This window comes from Otolemur garnettii, unplaced genomic scaffold (genome assembly GCF_000181295.1).
Source record: "Otolemur garnettii isolate 467f Iridium unplaced genomic scaffold, OtoGar3 scaffold00050, whole genome shotgun sequence".
Lineage (NCBI taxonomy): Eukaryota > Metazoa > Chordata > Mammalia > Primates > Galagidae > Otolemur > Otolemur garnettii.
This window is the reverse complement of record NW_003852445.1, coordinates 5,189,326-5,210,093: the sequence shown is the minus strand read 5'-3', so window position 1 is coordinate 5,210,093 and position 20,768 is coordinate 5,189,326. Positions and strand designations below refer to the sequence as shown.

The 20,768-nt window shown below is 35.5% G+C and overlaps 1 protein-coding gene and 1 pseudogene across 1 annotated transcript in view; both read right to left on the bottom strand.

The window, feature by feature from the left end:
- SPRED1 (sprouty related EVH1 domain containing 1) overlaps window positions 1-20,768 on the bottom strand; it is a 114,260-nt gene that overhangs the window by 10,821 nt on the left and 82,671 nt on the right. Inside the window, exon 5 of the mRNA XM_003791698.3 lies at window positions 9,921-10,079. Within this exon, the coding sequence (XP_003791746.1) occupies window positions 9,921-10,079 (159 nt within the window). The remainder of the gene's footprint in view (window positions 1-9,920; window positions 10,080-20,768) is intronic.
- Window positions 812-1,663, bottom strand: LOC100948103 (annotated as a pseudogene).

Here is a 20,768-nt window from a genome sequence, read left to right as displayed (position 1 = left end):
CACAACGCCCGGCTATTTTTTGGTTGCAGCCATTATTGTTGTTTGGCAGGTCCGGGCTGGATTCGAACCCGCCACCTAAGGTGTATGTGGCTGGCGCCTTAGCCGCTTGAGCCACAGGTGCCGAGCCAAAGTTCTTGCCATGTTCTCTCCACTTTCAAGTCTTTAGGACAAATAAACAAAATACACCAAAGTCAAATTTTAGGCTCACCCAAGAACACTGTGATCCAAAAAGCTAATTAAACAAGTTTTAATTTTCTGTCTCCTTCATAATAAACCTATAGCTCTACCTAAGCTTCACTTCTGCCTTGAAGTAATTCTTATGCAATTCTTCTGTGTCTTTGGTAGTCTCCACTGTGCTTTTTTGCTCTACCAACTCTCTCTGCTCTAAATCTTTAACTTCTCTCCACTTGCTTCATCTTACAAACACATTTATTCCTTGACTCTGCATCTCTCTAGCTCCATCTGTTCTATAAGAAAGGCTTTTGTAGTCAAGCTTCTAAACAGGAGTACTTAGCAAAACGCTGTCTTCATTTCCTCTCCATCCTACTGAAACTGTGGTAAATAAAGTTACCAACTACCTTCAGAGGATGAAGTCAAATTTTATTGGAGCATTTTACTGCAAGATATTAACTATTCTATCATCTCCTTTAAATTCTCCATAGGATTCTGAAACATTATTTCCTGGTTCTCCTACATATGACTGTCCTTTTTAAAGTCATTTTCTCAATACACGTTATTTACCAATCTCAGGAGTTCTACTTTTTTTTTTTTTTAATCTATTAGCCATTTAATTAGGTTCTTTTTAAGAAATTTAAAACACCATTTTATGAAGGTAAGCTCCATTTGTCAGAGTAAACATGGATCGCAGGTAGCCTTGGAGCTGAGGAATAGCCTTGACTTTCGGTAAAATTTGCGAGTCCACAGCTTTTTGATCAACCTCGTGCTGTTCTGTTATCTCCTATTTCTCTTTTTCTGTGGTGAAGATCTCACTTTCTTAGTGTCTGGGCTTCTGGAGCTGCTTCTTCTTGAAATAAGCATCAGTAAGATGCTTCGGGATTTTAACATTACTGATGTCAATTTTTGTGGTTGTGGTGATGACAAATTTCTGGTGTGCCCTTCGTAAAGGAACTCGATTGAGGGACAGAGGTCCAGTCACAAGTAGCAAGCCACTGCCCGGTTGCTTTAGGAAAACCACTCTCTTGCCTCTGTGGCACCCAGTGAGGATAATTAGAACAGTCCCAGGTGTGATGCTAGATCACAGTTTTCTCACATGCTGACTAAATGATTTTTTGTCCTGGCTCAATAGCTTTCAAGGCACATCTTTGGTGGGATAGTATCTAGGCATTTTGCGAAGTTTAACCACCCGAGTACCACCATTCTTGTCCCCACCAACTGGTTTTGTAACAGTGACTAGGACTTTCGCTGTCTTCTTCTTTTCAATCTTGGATTTAGCTGCTGTGTATTTTCTTTTATACACTGCCTTTCTGGAATACAGGGCAGATTGGGAATATCTGCCTATTCCTCTGACCAGAACAGGATTTCGGCTGCAGTGGGGCATCCCTTTCTTGACCTTAGGCTTCTTCTTTTTATTAACAGGTTTCTTCTCTTTAGAAACTGGTTTCTTCTTTTTAGAAACTGGCTTCTCAACCTTTTCACCTGCCATCTTGCAACACGGGAAAGAGCCAGAGTTCTACTTTTAAATGAGAACATACACAGTCACTCAAAATAATCTGTATATATAGTCTTTCCAAATGTTAATGTTTATAACTGCTTTCATAGTTTTAATTTCCATTCTTTGATAATGACTCCCAAATTTTATCACTAGTCCCTAACTTTCCCTGAGCTACAGAAACAACATTTAAAGTAATACTGGTTGAAAAATCTCTAAATCTGTTCAAAGACATCAAGATTCACGAAGTTCTATAAACCCAAAACACGATACATAACCTAATGTGGAGGTATAGCCTAATAAAACATGTGAAAACCAAAGATAAAGACAATATTTCTTAGTGCAAATTATGGAAACTTGAAGACAATGGTATTACATCTTTTAAGCCGATGAAAGAAGGTAAATCGGAACATAGAATGCAATGATAAGCAAAACAGCCTTCAAAAATGGAGGAAGTAAAAGATTTTTTTTCAGATGGACAAAACCCAATATTCATTGATAGCAATAAACAGCAAATGATCTAAGGATCCTAGATGAAATTATGTTAACAAACAAGGGACTGAAAAAATGTAGAAATTCATAAGTGGCAAGAAAAATCTAAGTGTATCTTGACCTCTTAAAATATTTTGTAAGGTTTTAAATCTTGTGTAGAGAGAATTAAAACTCACAATGACAATCACACAAAGGGAAAAGAGATAAAGTTTAGCTGTTGTACATATCTATCTGTGCATTCTCTTGGAAACCAAAAATAAAAAAATATTCATTTATTAGATTCCAAGGAGTCAACAATGCATTTGTAATCTCTAGCATAACCACTAAAAATACTGAACAACTGTATTACTTATTAGCTAGTAAAAGGAAAAATGAATTACCTAAATATATCTGAATAAGCACGGTGAAGAAAAAAATGGAACAGAACAAGTAGGGCAAATAAAAAATAAGATTACAGATTATATAATTCATTGTAATAAAAGAAAATGAATAAAATATTCCTATTAAAAGATAAAGGCTGAAGGAAAACAAAACCCAAAAACATAGTTTAAAAGAAATATCTTAAGTAAAAGATACAGAAAAGTATCTGAAAGTAAAAGACTAGAAAAATATATTAGGCAAATGCTCACCTTGAGAAAATTGATATAGTCATAATAGCATCAGACAAACCACACTTTTAGGCAAGAAGTATTATTAGAGATAAAGGAGGATATTTCATAATGATTATAGAATCAATTCAACAAAAAGGTGTGTTATACCCAATAACTAAAAATACACATTCTTTTCAAATGCACATAGCATCCTGACCATATGCTGGGTCATCAACCAAATTTTAAGAAATGTTAAAGAAATGAAATCACACAGGGTCATTTGTTTTTTGGATATTTGTAATAATAAAGAGAAAACTAGAAAATTCCAAATGTTTAGAAACCAAAACAGCCCATTTCTGAAAAATAATAAAAATATGGCATATCATCATTTTTGGCAGTGACAGGTGTTAGAAGCAGAGTAGTAAGTTCTCTATTCATTCTACCCTCTGATATGTTTAAAATTTTACATTAAAAATGGATAAATAACATAAAATCCTGTAAAATGTGGACAGACCAGTGCTTAAATGGAAATTTATACTCTTAAATATATGTTAGAAATGGGGGAGGGTATTTAAAAAAAAAAAACAAGCAGCTAAGGCTTTCATAAGAAGCCAAAATGGAATAGTAAAACTAAAACCTCCTAAGTAGAAAAAGAGAAACTAGGAATAGTAATCAACGAAATATAGAACAAACACAAAAATGAAACAAAACCCAAAAGTTAAATCTTTAAACCATCTAATAAAATTGATAAGCCCCTAAAAGTAAGAATAATCAAAAAGAGAAGGCACATATTTCCATTATCAGCAATAAAATAGGTTATATTTATGTTACCAACTTTGAAAATTTCGATGAAATAACACAAAAAGAATTAGAATACCTGAATAGTCCTGTGTCTGATAAAGAAATTAAATTTGTAATTGATAATCAACTACAAGTAAAAATCTAAGCTCAGATGGCTTCACCAGAGAAATCCACCAAACATTTAAGAAAGAAGTAACAACCAATCTTAAAATCTTCTACATGTTGTGGAAAAGAAACATGATCCAATATACTTTATACCTTGCTAGCAACATTTGATGAGAATATCAGAAAAAAGGAAAATTATATGGCAATCTCTTTCATGAACATAGATACAAAAATCCTAGATAAAATAAATCCAATCCAATTTTATGCAGCATGTACACGTATGTATATATGATTATGTGCAGACAGTATTACATGGCAATGAAAATAGGTTTATTCCAGGACTATAAGGTTGTAAACCAACTACTGCAATTTACCAAACAACAAAATAAAAGAGGAAAAACACAGAATCATCTCAATTACGGCAGAAAACACATAAAAATTTAGTCAGGTAGGGCAGCAACTGTGGCTCAAAGGAGCAGGGCACTGGCCCCATATGCCAGAGGTGGCAAGTTTAAACCCAGCCCCGGCCAAAAAAAAAAAAAAAAAAAAATTTAGTCATGTAGGAATAGAAAGATATCCTTAACCTGTTTAACAGATCTATAAAATCACATAGTAAATAAACACCACCCTTAACAATAAATACTGAAAGCTATCCTGTAATATCAAGGACAAAATAAAAATGCCTAAGATACCCCCTTGGAACAGAAGTCCTAACCAGTACGACAAGCCAAGAAATCAAGATCCAAAGCATTTACAGATTCTTTAATAAACTTAATAGTGTCTCTGGATACAAAGTCAATATGCAAAATACTTCCAGACAGTGAAAAGAAATAAACCTGACCTCCTAATCTCACACCATTTGTACAAATCAAATGTGAAAACATTATGTGCAAAATACTTAACAGATTATCTTACAAAAAGGAATCTCTAAAAGGTCAATAAGTATAGAAAAAGGGTTGCTCAACATCAGTAATAATTAGGAAAATACAATAAAATTTAAAATACTATTTTACTGCTACCTAAAATCTAAATCAGAAAACAAAAAGGATAATACTAAGTACTCAGGAAAATTTCTATCACTGGTGGGAATGTAAACTGGAAGACAAGCTTGGAATTATTTTTTTTAAGTAAAAATAATGTTCTATATAAATGCACAGTGTTTTTAGCCTGTAGTCTGTTGCATCTTCTGGCATACAACTATGTACCTATGTCTGTAAAATAACAAAGAAGAAAAAAATCCAAGGTGTTCTGCACGATCTAAAAACCCAACAATGTTTCTGTGTCCTCTCTACCTTCTCTGTTTTATGCTCCATGTTGTTAATCACAAGTTGCTCCCTGCTACAGATTGAAAGTTTCTGTCTTAATATGTTGAAGTCTCAGCCCCCAATGTAATGGTATTTAGAGATGGGAACTTTGGAAGATAGGGCCTTCAGGAGGTAGGTGATGAGATCAGAGGCCTGGTCTGATGCTATTTGTATACTCTAAAGAAGATACACCAGAGAACTTTCTTTCTCTTCTGCCACATTGAAGATACTGTGAAAAGGCAGCAATCAAGACACACATCAGGAAAGGGGCCCTCCTAGGAACACAGTCATGCTGGTACCTTTCTTTATCTTGGACTTCTAGCTGCTCAGAACTATAGGAAAGTAAATTTCTACTCTTTAAGCCACTTAGTTTATAATATTTTGGTATGGCATGGCACCTCTGTCTAAAACATTCATCTTCCTCACTTCTTGTGTCCTTTCCTCCGATTTCATCTCTAGCACAACATTGCTATCAATTGGTATCTCATCCTTGAAAAGTTTAGGCAGATCTAGAAAAAAATCTGTCATCTTCCAGTATGAGTTCCATGTCCCTGTGTCTTGTACCACCACAGCACTAAGAATATTACCTCATTAGAAACTCCTTTAGGACAGGAACTATGATTTTTTTAAACTTCAAGCATGGGAACTGACATATGCTATATACACAGATGGTATGACATACTTAATGGTAACAATTTGAACTGACTGCTTTTTGCCTTATTCTTTTGATTTGTCTATCTCAGGGAATATATGCAAATATCTTCCCTATCAAAGTGCATTCTGAGGTCCCCAGGTCAAAATGAGAATCTTTAAAAGACAATTAGGTGAGCTTTAGGCACGACCACTATGCCAACAGACACTACTATATCTTACAGATAACATCTATCAAGAACACTAGACAACACTTTGCCTTTGAGTTAGTGGACAAATATTCCAGCCTCTTGGGAGGCAAATTTCCCTAGCTTTAATCCACCAGAAACTTCTCACATCAAAGATACTATTTTTTTTTTTTTTTTTGAGACAGAGCCTCAAGCTATCCCCCTGGGTAGAGTGCCATGGCATCACGCTCACAGCAACCTCTAACTCCTGGGCTCAAGCGAGTCTCCTGGGACTACAGGCGCCCGCCACAGCGCCCGGCCATTTTTTGGTTGCAGCCATCACTGTTGTTTGGCAGGACCGGGCTGGGGATTCGAACCCGCCACCTTAGGTGTATGTGGCTGGCGCCTTAGCTGCTTGAGCCACAGGCGCCCCAAAGATACTATTTTTAATGTAGTTCTAGCTACTAAGGGAGGCTGAGGCAATAGAATAGCTTGAGCCCAAGAGTTTGAGGTTGCTGTGAACTCTGACATCACAGCAACTCTACAGAGGGCAACAAAGTGAGACTGTCTCAATAAAAAAAAAAAGATACTATTTTTTAAAAGTCATTAGCTAACTTATGTGTGGCATATACACTGACAAGTATGACTTAACCTACATGAGTTCAGAGTTAACAGTTGGGAATGCTTATTTAAAAGCAAAAGCATTTATTCACAACACTAAAAGAGTTAGGGTCAAGAACAGTCTTCTGATAGATCTGAGAGCACCCGTGAATGGTACAAAATAGGGCTGTGACATACACGTATAACCAGGCTTTCATTTTTAGATCATTTTGGCTTGAACCATTAGAAAGTTGTATATGTAGTGTCTGAAAGAAATGCTTTCAATGATTTGATTTAGGAATACTTTCTCAGTTTTTGAGGTAAGATATAAGAAGAAACCTTAGGAAATTTGTCAGAGTATATGCCGCAGATATGTTTGCTAATGACTTTTTAAAAATACTATCTTTGATGTGAGAAGTTTCTGGTAGATTAAGACTAGGGAAATTTGTCTCCCAAGAGGCTGGAATGCTTTTTTTCTGGATAATAAAAATAATGAACACATTTCCTCTTGCCATTTTTGCCACCAAAATTTTTGTAGTCAAATTTATGGCTCAATTACTATACCTATATAGGACTTTATGGTCTATACCAGGGTTGGGAAACCTGGGGCCTTCTAAGTCCTGAAGTGCAGTCTTTTGACTCAATCCAAATTTTCCACAACAAATCTTTTAATTTTTATTAATACATTTTTTATTTGTCATTTATGTTTTTATTTTTGTAATGAATATATTTAAAATACCAAAGAATAAAATAAGTTTCCGGTTAACCCTCCAGATTGATTAGCACAATTAGAACATTAGTAAGGCATAAAGGTTCAACTGACTACTGTTCTAAGTACCCCCACCTGACTGGTACCACTACCACATAAGGCTGGTTGTTGAGAGTTTAGGGGGGTCAAGTATGTCAGTGTGTCATCAGCTTTTGACAATGGTGTACTATTTCTGTCTGAAGTGCAATCTGTGAATAGATATAGAGCTCATCAGCATTTTTTCTTTCTTTTTTTTTTTTATTGAATGGTAACTATGTACATTAGTGCACTTCTGGGGTACAGTGTGGGGTTGTCACACACAATCCGAAATACTTCTATCAAACTGGTTAACATAGCCTTCATGTCATTTTCTTAGTTATTGTTCTAAAACGTTCACATTCTACTCTTAGAAAGATTCACTTGTACCCTTAGCATTTTTTAAATTCTGTCTGCTTAACAGCCCATCATGTCAAAAATGACTAAAAAAAATACTGAAGAAAACAGATTTTTAAGTGAGGATTGGGAATTACAATATTATCTTATTTCTGCTAAAGATAAGATGATTTGCTTGCTTTATTTGATACTATAATGTCAACTTTAAAGAAATTCGCTTCTCATTAGCATTATAATACTCACAAGGACCACAAATATTTTAAATCAGAGAGAGAGGTGATAGGTTGTATTGCAGAAATTAAAAGATATGGCTCACAGGTTCAAAACCAGACTGACCCAGAGTAAGACCCTGTTTCTAAAAATAGCCAGGTGTTGTGGTGGGCACCTGCAATCCCATCTACTAGGGAGGCTGAGGCAAGAGAATAGCTTGAGCCCAAGATTTTGACATTGCTGTGAGCTATGAAGCCACAGCACTCTACAGAAGGCAAAAAAGTAAGACTCTGCTTAAAAAAAAAAAAAATTAAAAGATAAACAGCAGAAGGTAAGACAATTCTTTCAAACAGCAATAATTAGACCCAGAAATATACCACTGAAGCAACTAGGGGGTAGAGGGGAGGGAAGCCATTCAGTGTTATAGATAATTGCAAAGGAATGTGTTGTTGAATTTGTAGGGTGCTTAAGTACAATGTCTTCTTTCAAGGAGACCACAACTGATTAGCAGAATGAATTAAGACTTCAATTTCATGGAATACTTCAAAAGGAAAATATATATTATTTAATTGCTTTGAATGAATCAACTGATACTACTGACTTGGTATCGATTTTATACCTCATTTGACTCTTAACAGAAGATTTTCTTTGCTGTTCAGAGTTGCCCACTTTGGATACTCTTATAAATTGAACACAGAGAATAATCTTCAATAATTTCATAGTAAATGTCATGAAGTTGCACCAACTTCATGATAGTAAATGGCAAATTACTATCATGTAAAATAAATAACATATGCTCACTATATTTGGTAAATTAGTGAGTATAGGTATAGATGATGTACCTTCCAAGACAGGAAAACATGAAGGATTTATTGCAGATTTTAAGAAAGTATCAAGAGACCCAGATACTCTCATTTCTTTTCATTGTATCTTATATCAAAAATATCTCCATGCTAAACCTACTATTTTAAGTGACACTTTCCAGTAAGTTGTAAGTATTGTTGTCTATACTCCTGCAAATGAAATATGGTATACTCAGTTTCATAACATGCTACAGTTGAACAATAAGGTATTCATTGTGGGTTTGCTGTATCATTACAAATTGTGTTGACTATAGCACCAATCGGTGTCAGTCAAAATTTTACCTTTGTAAGAACAGATAATTCAGTGTTATGAAGAACAGAATCAACAATGCGAACTATTGAAAGATTTCTATGTAATACTATGTCAAATCAAAATGACTTAAATATTTCTCTGCAAGGTAAAACTACACCTATACATGATCTGTGGCAAAGAAAGAAAAAACAAGAAAGAAAGAAAAATCTAAGCAATCCCCTCAAAAGCTATCTTTTATGGACACTTTTTTCAAAAGGGAATTCTTGATGAACATTTTCCCAAGTTAGGAAAGGTCACTGATGATCAGGAAGACATGTGAATGATTTGAAAAATACACAGCTATTATAGACCTATTATTAAAGAATACAATGAAAAGTTCACTGACTTTGAGAATCATAACATCACACTCAAATTAGCACTTCAGCCTCACCTAGTTGGTATTATCAAGGCATCTAAAAAACTACAAATGGAATTGATTGTGCTCTTAGTAGATGACATTTATTTATTTATTTATTTATAGATGGAGCCTTAAGCTATTGCCCTGGGTAGAGTGCCATGCCATCACAGCTCACAGCAACCTCCAACTCCTGGATTTAAACGATTCTCTTGCCTCGGCCTCCTAAGTAGCTGGGACTACAGGTGCCTGCCACAATGCCCAGCTACTTTTTGGTTGTACTTGTCATTGTTGTTTGGCAGGCCTGGGCTGGATTCGAACCCACTAGCTCTGGTGTATGTGGCTGGCACCTTAGCTACTTGAGCTACAGGCGCCAAGCCAGCAGATGATACAAAGAAAGATCCAATCAAATAAGGCCAAATTTCTTGAATGTGGCCTTATTTGATTACAGCTAAATTAGCTCATTGCGGCCTTCCAACATGAAAAAGATTCCCTATGCCTAGGCTTTATGTATGTTGTCTCACTCAGGATTGGACTCATTATAAATCCTACTCTCCTGGTTTTCTTGCTTTTTTTGTTGTTTACTTTACCTGGTAAAGAGCAGACGGTTTAAATGTCCTTATTTAACACATCATCCAATTTATAAACATACAAATAACATGATGAAAAATATTTATTACCTGATTGGCTTGGCTTTGTATGTAGACCCTTCTGGCATTCAGATCTTCAAAGGGAGATGGTCTTACATTTGAGCTTCTGTAAGGCTCACTGGTAACAACTGTCTCTTGCTGGAAAAGGTGATCCTTCACTAGAGAACTGGAAGTATCCTCTTCAGTTGCCTAATTGGAACAATCCATCAACTCATTAGTTGGGGGAATAAAAATAATGGGCTCTCTTACTGAAAATAACTTAGGAAGAAATTGAAAGGCTAACCATGCCATATCAAAGAGATACCTAGTAACACTTTAAATTGTAATAAAAATGATACACAAAAATGGAAAATGAAGAAATTATTAGGAGGAAAATACAAATGAGTTAAGTCTAACTTTGCAAGCTAAAAGAAAAAGTATATACCAAGAACCATGCTGTTGACAAACTGAATTGAAAGAAGGAAGACAACACAACAGAAGCCTAAATACTTGTTGAATGACTGAATAAGTAATTTTTAGGATATAAAAGTATAAGTTCATTTTACATTAAGAGAAAGGAAAGGGGGAGAAGAGATGAGAAACAGAGAAGAGAAGAGAGGTAGAGAGTGAGAAAAGGGATGATGGAAAGGAGAGAAGAAAAAGGAGCAAGACAATGACATGACATCCCAAAGAAAGAAAGGAAGAATGCCTACAGAGTGATTAAGTTATACTAGAGACTTAGGTAAGGGATAAGCACAATCAATGATAGTCACTAAAGACATACTTTTGAAATGTCAAACAATAATTTGTATGAAAAAATGTATAGCACACTATAAAACAAAGTCTTGGAAAGATTTCATTTCATTTATTTATTTTTTAAAGAGATAGGATAACTATTTGCTATTACTGTCTCCATTACTGTACAACTGCTTTAGAAGAAATGCTGACAGCCATGTAAAAATGGCTAAAATACTTTCACTGGCTTATTCTAAAATAATTCAGAATTACTACAGGGATAAGAATTTTAAGAGTCTAGACATTTAGGCTCGGCGCCTGTGGCTCAAGTGGCTAAGGCGCCAGCCATGTATACCCAAGGTGGCGGGTTCAAATCCAGCCCGGGCCCGCCAAACAACAATGATGGCTGCAACCAAAAAATAGCTGGGCATTGTGGCGGGCGCCTATGGTCCCAGCTACTTGGGAGGCTGAGGCAGGAGACTCGCTTGAGCCCAGGAGTTGGAGGTTGCTGTGAGCTGCAACTCTACCCAGGAGGACAGCTTGAGGCTCTGTCTCAAAAAAAAAAAAAAAAAAAGTCCAGACATTTATCAAGTTTTCTTTTTTTATTTAAAAAAGGTTTAAAAACTTTGGTGGTGCTACTTCTAAAATTAACCAATAAAATTCATAAAATGACTAAGATATTTTAAATTTATAAATTCAAGTTCTAGTTCTTCCTTGGAAACAAAAATTGGCCTTGTGCCATTCAATTTCTTTAGCACCCAGTTTTCTCACAATTACAAAATAATTATAATTCTTCCGCTCTTTTCTAACACTTGATTGTCACAGGATTTAGTGAGAGGATAATGGAAGAAAATTTAGGTACAAAGTTATTTTCTCAAAAGAATTATTTTTAATAGTGAAAAGGAAAAAATCTAAATGTACAATAAGGAAATAGGCAAGTATATTTTGGTATGTCCAATAAATGGAATATCATGTGGTCATTTGAAATAGGTATGTGAATTGTGATCTACTATGAAGGAAATGTTTAGTCCTAAAAAGTTGAAATTTACTATTAACATAGTTGGAAAGGTAAAAGTATGGAAAGAAATAAAATGTATATTCCTTCTAGATGATGTAATGTTCCAGTTTTTAAGCTTGTTTATTTATATGTGATTAATTCATTTTATTAAATAAAATCTAGGTACTATATATACTTTCCTCCTTACTTTTGATATAGAATCATAAGGTAATTTAAAATTTTATTAGAAGTTTAACTCTTAATGAGACTAAATATTTTGTTTTTCAACTATAGCAGAACCTCCATAGTTGACCAGCTGATTGGACATGCACCTATGAACATATTAGTACAGTAGACCTAGTTTCCTATGTTAATGACCTTTGTATATTGAGCAGTTTGTTGCAGTCCCTTGTGGTCAACTTACAGAGGTTCTATTATAATTCATATTTCCATGCATGTATATCATTACTGCTAGAATGACACAAGTTTGGCAACAATTCTGTTCTTATTTATTGTTATTATCTTAAGAGATGAGAGCTCACTATTTTAACCAGGCTGGCCTTGAACTCCTGGCCTCAGAAAGCAATCCTCCCACCTTAGGATCTGGAGTAGCTGGGACTAGAGGCACCCACCACCTGAACCATATTGTAAAATTCCATAGAGATATACTCTAACCACAAACCTGTCACTTTTTAGCTTAAATATATGTTTCCCCCTTCATTTGAAATAATGAATTGAGACATACGACACCCTTGCCCAAACCCCTCTGAACTCATGTGGAGTATCTCTTTACATCAATAAAATAATTTTCTAAACAAGCTAATTTCTAAATTTTTCAAATTCATTTCTTCTTCTCAATATTCACTATTCACTGCCTCAATGCAAGCCTTCATTATCTTTTTTTTTTGCCTGTCTTAATTTCAATAAGTCCCTAACTGATCTCCTTCTTTTCAGTCTTTGTACCATCATTTCTTAAGTAAGGGTTTTATACTTAAAACCCTTGCAAGGTTTCCAATTACCAAAGCTTTGTTGGGAGATTGGGCACATATTGGACAGAACCGGCAACACAATCAGAATTGCCTGAGGAACCCTTTCATCAGACATATAATTTACATACCCCATAGGAATGGGCCCTCTCTGCCCTGGAAATACAGACTTACAAGAAAAAGCAGGGGACAATATATACATGAAAACATGCTGAACTTCATCAAAGACATATAAAATATAATGCCATCATCATATACTAACTAGTAAATATGTAAGAAATGGATGAAGAAGGAATACTTTTTGTGCTGTTGGTAAGAATGTAATGTGATAACACCTCTGAAAAAAAATTCATACCTTTTCACCTAGCAATTCTACTTTGACAAACTGAATGTACAGATACACACACCTCCCCACACAGTCAAAACAGCACTATTTTTAAGAAAAAAGAAAAAACAAAAAAGAAAGTATCATTCCAACAACAAGAGATTGGTTTAAAAATTATGACATATCTATGGTAGAATTCTATGCAGCTATTAAAAAGATGTTTGAAGAACTCATAAAGTACTGTTAAGTGAAAATAGGTATGTACATAACAGTCAGTATGGCATAATCCCAATAGTCTAATTGATAGGATAGATAGATTTCTATTTTTAAAATACCAGGAAGTATGTACACAAACCATTGGTATAGTCCTGAGGAGTTGGGGCTAGAATCAAGGATGCATGGATTTTCTAAGGGAATATTTTATATATAAAGGCTGTAATGATAGAAAAAAATAAAAAAACAAACACATGCACTTGTCACCCAACTTATAAAAGTATAACCAATACAACTAATAACTCCTCTGTGTTCTCCATATTAACATCCCATAACGTCTAGATACCCAGGAGGCAAACACTACCTGGAAGTCATTCTTTTTTTCCATTTTCTTAGTCATCTTTAGTTTTACCACACAGTATTATCCCTAAACAATATTTAGCACCAGATGTTTTTAAGCTTTAAGCTATCATGGGATATTAGTCAAATGGGAGAGACTTCTGCTTAATATTTTTCATTAACATTCATTCACATTGACATGTATAGCAATATTTCAGTCATTTTCACCTCTGAGTAGCACTGATAGCTAAAAAATATCGAACATTTTCTATTTAACAAATATTGCCCCAAATACTTTACATGGGTTAACTTGTTTAATCCCTATAACAATCCTTTCTGGTAGATGGGTGTTATTACCTTCCCACTCCATAAGAAGAAACTAAAGGTCAGAGAAATTAAGGAACTTGCCTAAAAAAAAAGTTACTCAGTGGTAAAGTCAGGATAAGAAAAGTACAATTTATTCCATCTCGTCTCTGTTTATGGATGACTGGGTTGGTATAATTTTTTGCCATTTCAAAAAATGCTATGAACAAAACTGTATAGACCTCATGGTACACAGGTATAGGAGTTTCTCTGGTATATAGCCACGAGTGGAAATGCTGGGTTATAGGATACACATATGCTCCAGTTCACACAGTAAGAATGTTTTTCCAAGGTGGTATTAACAATTCACATGCCCAAGAACAGTAACTCATACTCTTACCATTATTAGTTATTTTCACAATGTTCACTCTTTTATGTGTATATGCTATTAATTTCTATGATAATAGATAAATCTTACTAAAAATTACACAGCTTCCCTTAGTTGAACAAGAAAGTTGGACATAGAAGAACTAAAAAATGAACGTATAGTCTGTTACTTAAAAGATAAAAAAGGTAACACACTTTGTTACTATGCCTCACTCTACTCTTTCATTCTCATCTCTTTTTATTTCAAAAATATTGCTGGGCTTCTTCCTCTTCGTTATCATCTGACATTTCATACTTGTGATTTTTTGGTACATTTCCTTTATGCTTAACCTTGGCCATAAACGAACAATAAAAGCTTTTGTTGCTCTACTCACAAGTTACTCACTCCCTCCTTTGAATTTCCTTAAAAATACATATATCTATCTCCCTTTATTCTAAGTATTCTTTTATTTGTATTTTTTCCATTTAGTGCTAGGATCTGAATGTTTGTGTTCCCTCAACTAACTATGCCTGGGCCACACTGATATCTGTGATATGCAAATATCCACAAATCAGAGCACCCTGTATTACTATAGACCTAAAGAGTAAACATGGCATAATAATAAAATATGAAGAGAGTTCCTTAAACAACTCTTCATACAATAACTGTTCAAAATTCAAATTATACAAAACCAAAAATTCTTCTAAATCCCATGACCCTGGAACCCCCTATTGCTATTTGACAAATATAATTCCAAGCTTCCTAATGCATGCATGTTTATATACCATGTATAATTTGACTCCACTTATATTATAAACAGTCCATCCATATAGTGTTTATTTCATAACATTCCATGAACCTTTCCTCATGTTATTATATAAGGATTTACCTTTGAAATGGCTGCAAAGAAGTCTAGTGGCCATAATACACATAAATTACTTAATCAATACTCTAATTATGGACATTTAGATTATTTCTAAATTTTTATTATATATATTACAATGAGCCTCCCTATACATAAGTCATGGTGCACTTATAATATTCCTTCTTTAGGATTAATTCTCATAAATGGAGTTTTTGAACAAAGGATACATAAGGATATACATATACTCAATTATATTACCAAGCTACCCTCTAGCAAACTTATAAACTAAAAAACCCCTGAACAGTTTATGACAGAGTGACCATTTCCTTACAATATCTCTGTTAACACTGAGTCCTATCACTTAACACTCTTTGCCAATCTAGTATAAAAAAATTGTTATTTTCCAAAAAAAATTATCTGCACCATTTCTATAATTAAAATTCTACATTCAAACCCACCACCCTCAGTATATGGGGCCGGCGCCCTAGTATACTCTACCCTAAATGCCCGGGGCCACAAGGGTTTCAGACATTTTTTGATTTTGAAATATTTATTTATAGTTAGGTTCAACATCCCTAATTTAAAATCAGAAATCCGAAATCTGAGCATTACTCGAGTGACATGTTGGTCCTCAAAAGTTTCAGATTTTGGAGCATTTTAAATTAGGTGTGCTTAACCTATAATAATAACCAAAACACTTTCTTAATTTGTGTATGATTTAGTAAAAAGTTTTTGTGTGTGTGTGTGATTTCTAGTGGGATTATAAATCCTGAAAAGTAACAATTACTATGGAAACATGGATATAACTTAAAGTTAGGAGATGGGAAATACCAAGAGTAGAAAGTTTAATACAGGAAATGAACAATTATTGCATAGTCTCTAGCTTTAAAAAAATTACTTGCTAGCACAGGCTCATCTGCATTTACCTATAAAGTAACCTATACCAAAAATTAACACACACTGGAACTCTGTTTTACACTCAGTTACTAGTATAATAATTACTGTCTTTTGGTTGCTAAAGACCAAAAGCTTTTTCTTTTTCAGAGAATACCACAGCAATTTTGTGTGTGGAGGCAAAAGGATACAGGGCAAAGCAATAAAAAATTCCAGCTGGAAATCTCAATCAGCTCTTAAAGCCAGATGACAGCTCTAGAAAAAATAAAAACAGACTTCGCTTCTCTCCTCTCTCTGCCCCTTCTACTATTAATTCTGAGACAGAGAAAATTTAATGTTTTTCTGCCATCTTTTTTAAATGTTGTAATTCCTAACAAATAAATCAAATGTGTAAAAAAGGGACATCTCTGTTGACATACTGCCCTAGTACTTTATTCTTATAGTTGTATATCACAAATTACAGGTTTGAAAACTGAGTGGCTGGGGTATCGCCCGTAGCTCAGTGGGTAGGGTGCTGGCCACATACACTGAGGATAGGGGGTTTGAACCCAGCCTGGGCCTGCTAAACAAGAATGGCAACAACAACAACAAAAATAGCTGGGCATTGTGGCAGGCACTTGTAGTCCCAGCTACTTGGGAGGCTGAGGCAAGAGAATCACTTAAGCCCAAAACTTTGAGGTTGCTGTGAGCTGTGACACCACTGCACTCTACCCAGGGCAACAGAGAGAGAGTCTGTCTCCAAAAAAAAAAAAAAAAAGAAGAAGAAAAGAAAAGAAAAGAGAAACGTGTGGCTAGGTTATATCCAAGTGAGAAGCTTTTAGTAATTAGATTATTGGTTTATTTAATGATAAGAAGTACTCTGAAATGTTCTTTGGTAAAGAAGCCTTATATTTTTAGCATTACATATATTAAAAATGCTACCAAACCATCTATTCTTTTGATATTTAAAATTATATGCTCAAATTGTGCCAACTTAGGAAGCACACAGAAAATAACAGTCACTCCTCAAGCCCAACAAAATCTGCCCACAGCAGCTTTCTTCAAATTTTCCACTTTCAAAAAAAAAGCTGCTTTACCCTTAACCTCAGCCACATACTCCCCAAAAGGCTTTTGCTGATCCACTCCCAAGTTGATTGCTCCCTCTTTTGAATTTCTTAAAAAATATACAGACCTAGCTCCCTATATTTCAAGTATTACTATTATTTTTTTTTTTAGAGACAGTCTCATTTTGTCAACATTGGTAGAGTGATGTAGCATCACAGCTCACAGCAACCTCCAGCTCTTGGGCGTAGGTGATTCACTTGCCTCAGCCTCCAGAGTAGCTGGACTATAGGTGCCCTCCACAATGCCTGGTTATTTTTTGCCATATGGCTAGAGCCAGTGCTCTACTCACTGAGCCACAGGTGCTGCCCTCAAGTATTCTTTGATTTATATTTTCCCCATGAACATTTTGACGCAGTGCTTCAAGTAGCAGTTCATTTCCATTTGGGCATGAGTATATTCTATTTTGTTCATTAGATTTCCCTAGTTACTGGCTCGGTGCCTGTGGCTCAAGCGGCTAAGGCGCCAGCCACATACACCTAAGGTGGCGGGTTCGAATCCCCAGCCTGGGCCTGCCAAACAACAATGATGGCTACAACCAAAAAATATCCGGGTGTTGTGGCAGGCGCCTGTAGTCCCAGCTACTTGGGAGGCTGAGGCAGGAGACTCGCTTGAGCCCAGGAGTTGGAGGTTGCTGTGAGCGTGATGCCATGGTACTCTACCCAGGGGGATAGCTTGAGGCTCGGTCTCAAAAAAAAAAAAAAAAAGATTTCCCTAGTTACTTTTGATTAGTTTAATGGTAAGAATAAACTAACCCTTGAGTTTTTAATTTTGTTTCTGTCTATGAGCTTTGTCTGAAACTGCCTATAGCTTATAGTACATATTTTAAAAATAATATACAAGGAATATGGAAAAATTACCGAACACCATGTCTGGCAACAACAGTAAAGAAAAACAAGTGTTCTACCTTGGCTTATTTAACAGAACAAAACTACCTTTCTAATGAAGAGTTAGTTTGGCTTACTGCAATATTACATTTTCAACAATTGTTTACTGCCTATACATCTATTTTTGAGTTAAAAAGTAGTAGGGCTACAGTTATCTTAAGACTTGTTTAGGGCTGGAGGAATTGCTTTCAAGATGGTTCACTTCACATAGTTGCTATTGAGAAGATTCTAGTTCCTTGCTGGCTGCTGGCAACAGGCCTTAGTTCCTCACATGAATTTCTTCATATATTTGCTCAAATGTCCTTGCCCACAGACCTGGCTTCTCCCAGATTGATCCAAGAAAGAGAGCAAGATGGAAGCCACAAATTTGCTTATGACCTACCCTCAGAAGTCACATTTCATTATTTTCTAGAAGTTAATCACTAAGTACAGCCCACACTCAATTAGTAAGGAATCAGACTACACTGAGGAGTATAAATAAATGTGTTTACATATTCTAAAACCACTACAAGTCACTGCTCTTTGGACACAAATTATTTACATTTTTCTCATAGAGAATACACTCACTCCCTGCCAAGATTGCCCAAAAGTCTCATCCTTTCACAGCAACAATTTCAAATGTAAGATGTTCTCTGAACAGGTCCATTCAGATGAAAGTTTTGGGGTATAGTTTAAGAGTAGCTCCTTGAATATAGTTCCTCTTAATCTGAAGATCTGTGAACTAAAGAGACAAATTATCTGTCCAAGACACACCCAAAAGACAATGTTAGGACAAGCAGAGGATAAATGCTGTACACACGTATAACCTTCTTGTTCAAAACTGGAGAAATTCTGAAATCAAAGTGGGAACACTAGAAGTTCCTAGACCAGAATTTCGTACCTGAGAATAATTTTCTATGGTTCTTGGCTCTGCCCTTTGGTTCTAATTTGAGTCATCTTTCCATTTTCATAACAGGCAAGCTACATTTCCATCTGCACAGTACTTTCGCCCTGCTTTCTAGCAAGAGTTTTGGAGATCTGAAGGGCCTTCTCTCTTCAGTCCAAGTTGGTATCATTTCTACTAATATAATTCTTTGGAAAACTTTGTAGTCGCTTATGAATCTTACTGAAGTTCACTCCAATAGATAAAAAGCATAATTGCAAATCTGAGAGATTTTCTTAAGGTTATGCTAAGGGACATACACTTAAAAGCTTCTCATAAATCCCAATACTTCAATTGAAAGGTTCTCTGAGGCATTACCTTAGATCTTTCTGGGGTCCTCTTAGATACGGTTTTTGAGTGGGCCCTGGAAACCATTTCTTAGTTTTAGCAATTTGACATATTGAGAAACATGGGAATTTTCTTTTTGTTTAGGAGCCCTCTCTTAGTTTATTTCTCTCCTCTCATGTACACCATAAACAGTTGAAGAAATTAGATAATAGCTTTCATATTTTACTTGAAAATCTCCTTATAGCTGAATCACCCAGTTCATCAGGAATATTCTGTGCTTCCAACATTACTGCAGGTGATGCTGTTGCTCAACTTTCTGTCATCAGCCAACAAGAATTCTGTCTCTTCCATCTTCCAACACGGTTTTCTTCATTTTCATTTAAGCCCTTTCTAGCAGTTTGCCCAAAAAAGCCTTTAAGCTTTCAGTAAGTCTCTTCAGGACTTCATTAAAACCATCCTCAAAGATCTTCCAGTTCCCATTTGCCATCCAAGTCCAAAGTTGCTCTCATATTTTAAATTATTTATTATGGCAGCATCTCATTTATAAAAACCACAATTTGTATCAGTAACTAATTATTCCCAATAGTGGCAAACATTTATTTCACAGCTTCTTCAGGAACTTGAGACCCACTAGACTAGGTAATTCTGGCTCAGTATCCCTCATAAGGTTGCAATCAAGGTATCAGCCATGGCTACAGTCATCTTAAGAGCTTGCTGGAAGCTGACTAGCCTGCTACCAAGGTGGATGACTAATACTGTAATTGTCTGAAGGCTTCAGTTCTTTACCACATGGACATTTACATAGGGCTGCCTGAGTATCTTCATAATATGACAGATGTACATCCTTTAGAAGTAGTGATCCATAAGACAATGTCAGATAAAGGCTGCAAAGTATTTTATGACATGCCCTTGGAAGTCATGCCGTCATTCCTACCACATTCTCTCTGTTAACAACTCACTAAGTATAGTATACAATTAAGGGGTGGTGGTGGTTACATTCCATTAAAAGAAAAAAATATATACAAATCTATAAATCTACTTTGAACAGTCACATCATACAAAATAAGAATTAAAACTCAATATAAAGGCTTGGTGCCTGTAGCTCAAGCAGCTAAGATGCCAGCCACATACACCAGAGCTGGTGGGTTCGAATCCAGCCTGGGTCTGCCATACAACAATGACAAGTACAACCAAAAAATAGCTGGGTGTTGTGGCATGTGCCTGTAGTCCCAGCTACTTGGGAGGCTGAGGTAAAATAATCGCTTAAGCCCAGGAGTTGGAGGCTGCTGTGAGCTGTGATGCCACGGCACTCTACCCAGGGCAACAACTTAAGGATCTGTCTCAAAAAAACAAAACACTAAATATAAAATTGCTCTTATTAAAATTATATTTAAATAGAAGCCTATTAGTGGGGTCTCTAGTGACACCGCATATTTTCTATTTCATTATGAAAATAAAAACTAAGCAAGTACTCTAGTGTATAATAAAGCTAAGACATAAACAACTGTGTGTATAGGGACAGGGGCTGTGTGTGTATTTGAGTATTAACTGTTGGATTGAGGGCACTAGAGACACCTTAACATGAAGTAGGGACCCCGAGGAGCTAACAACAGAACAGTTCTCTTGCTGCTTTTGCTATACAGTAAACTTCTCTACCAGCTTTCTTCTCCTTATTTC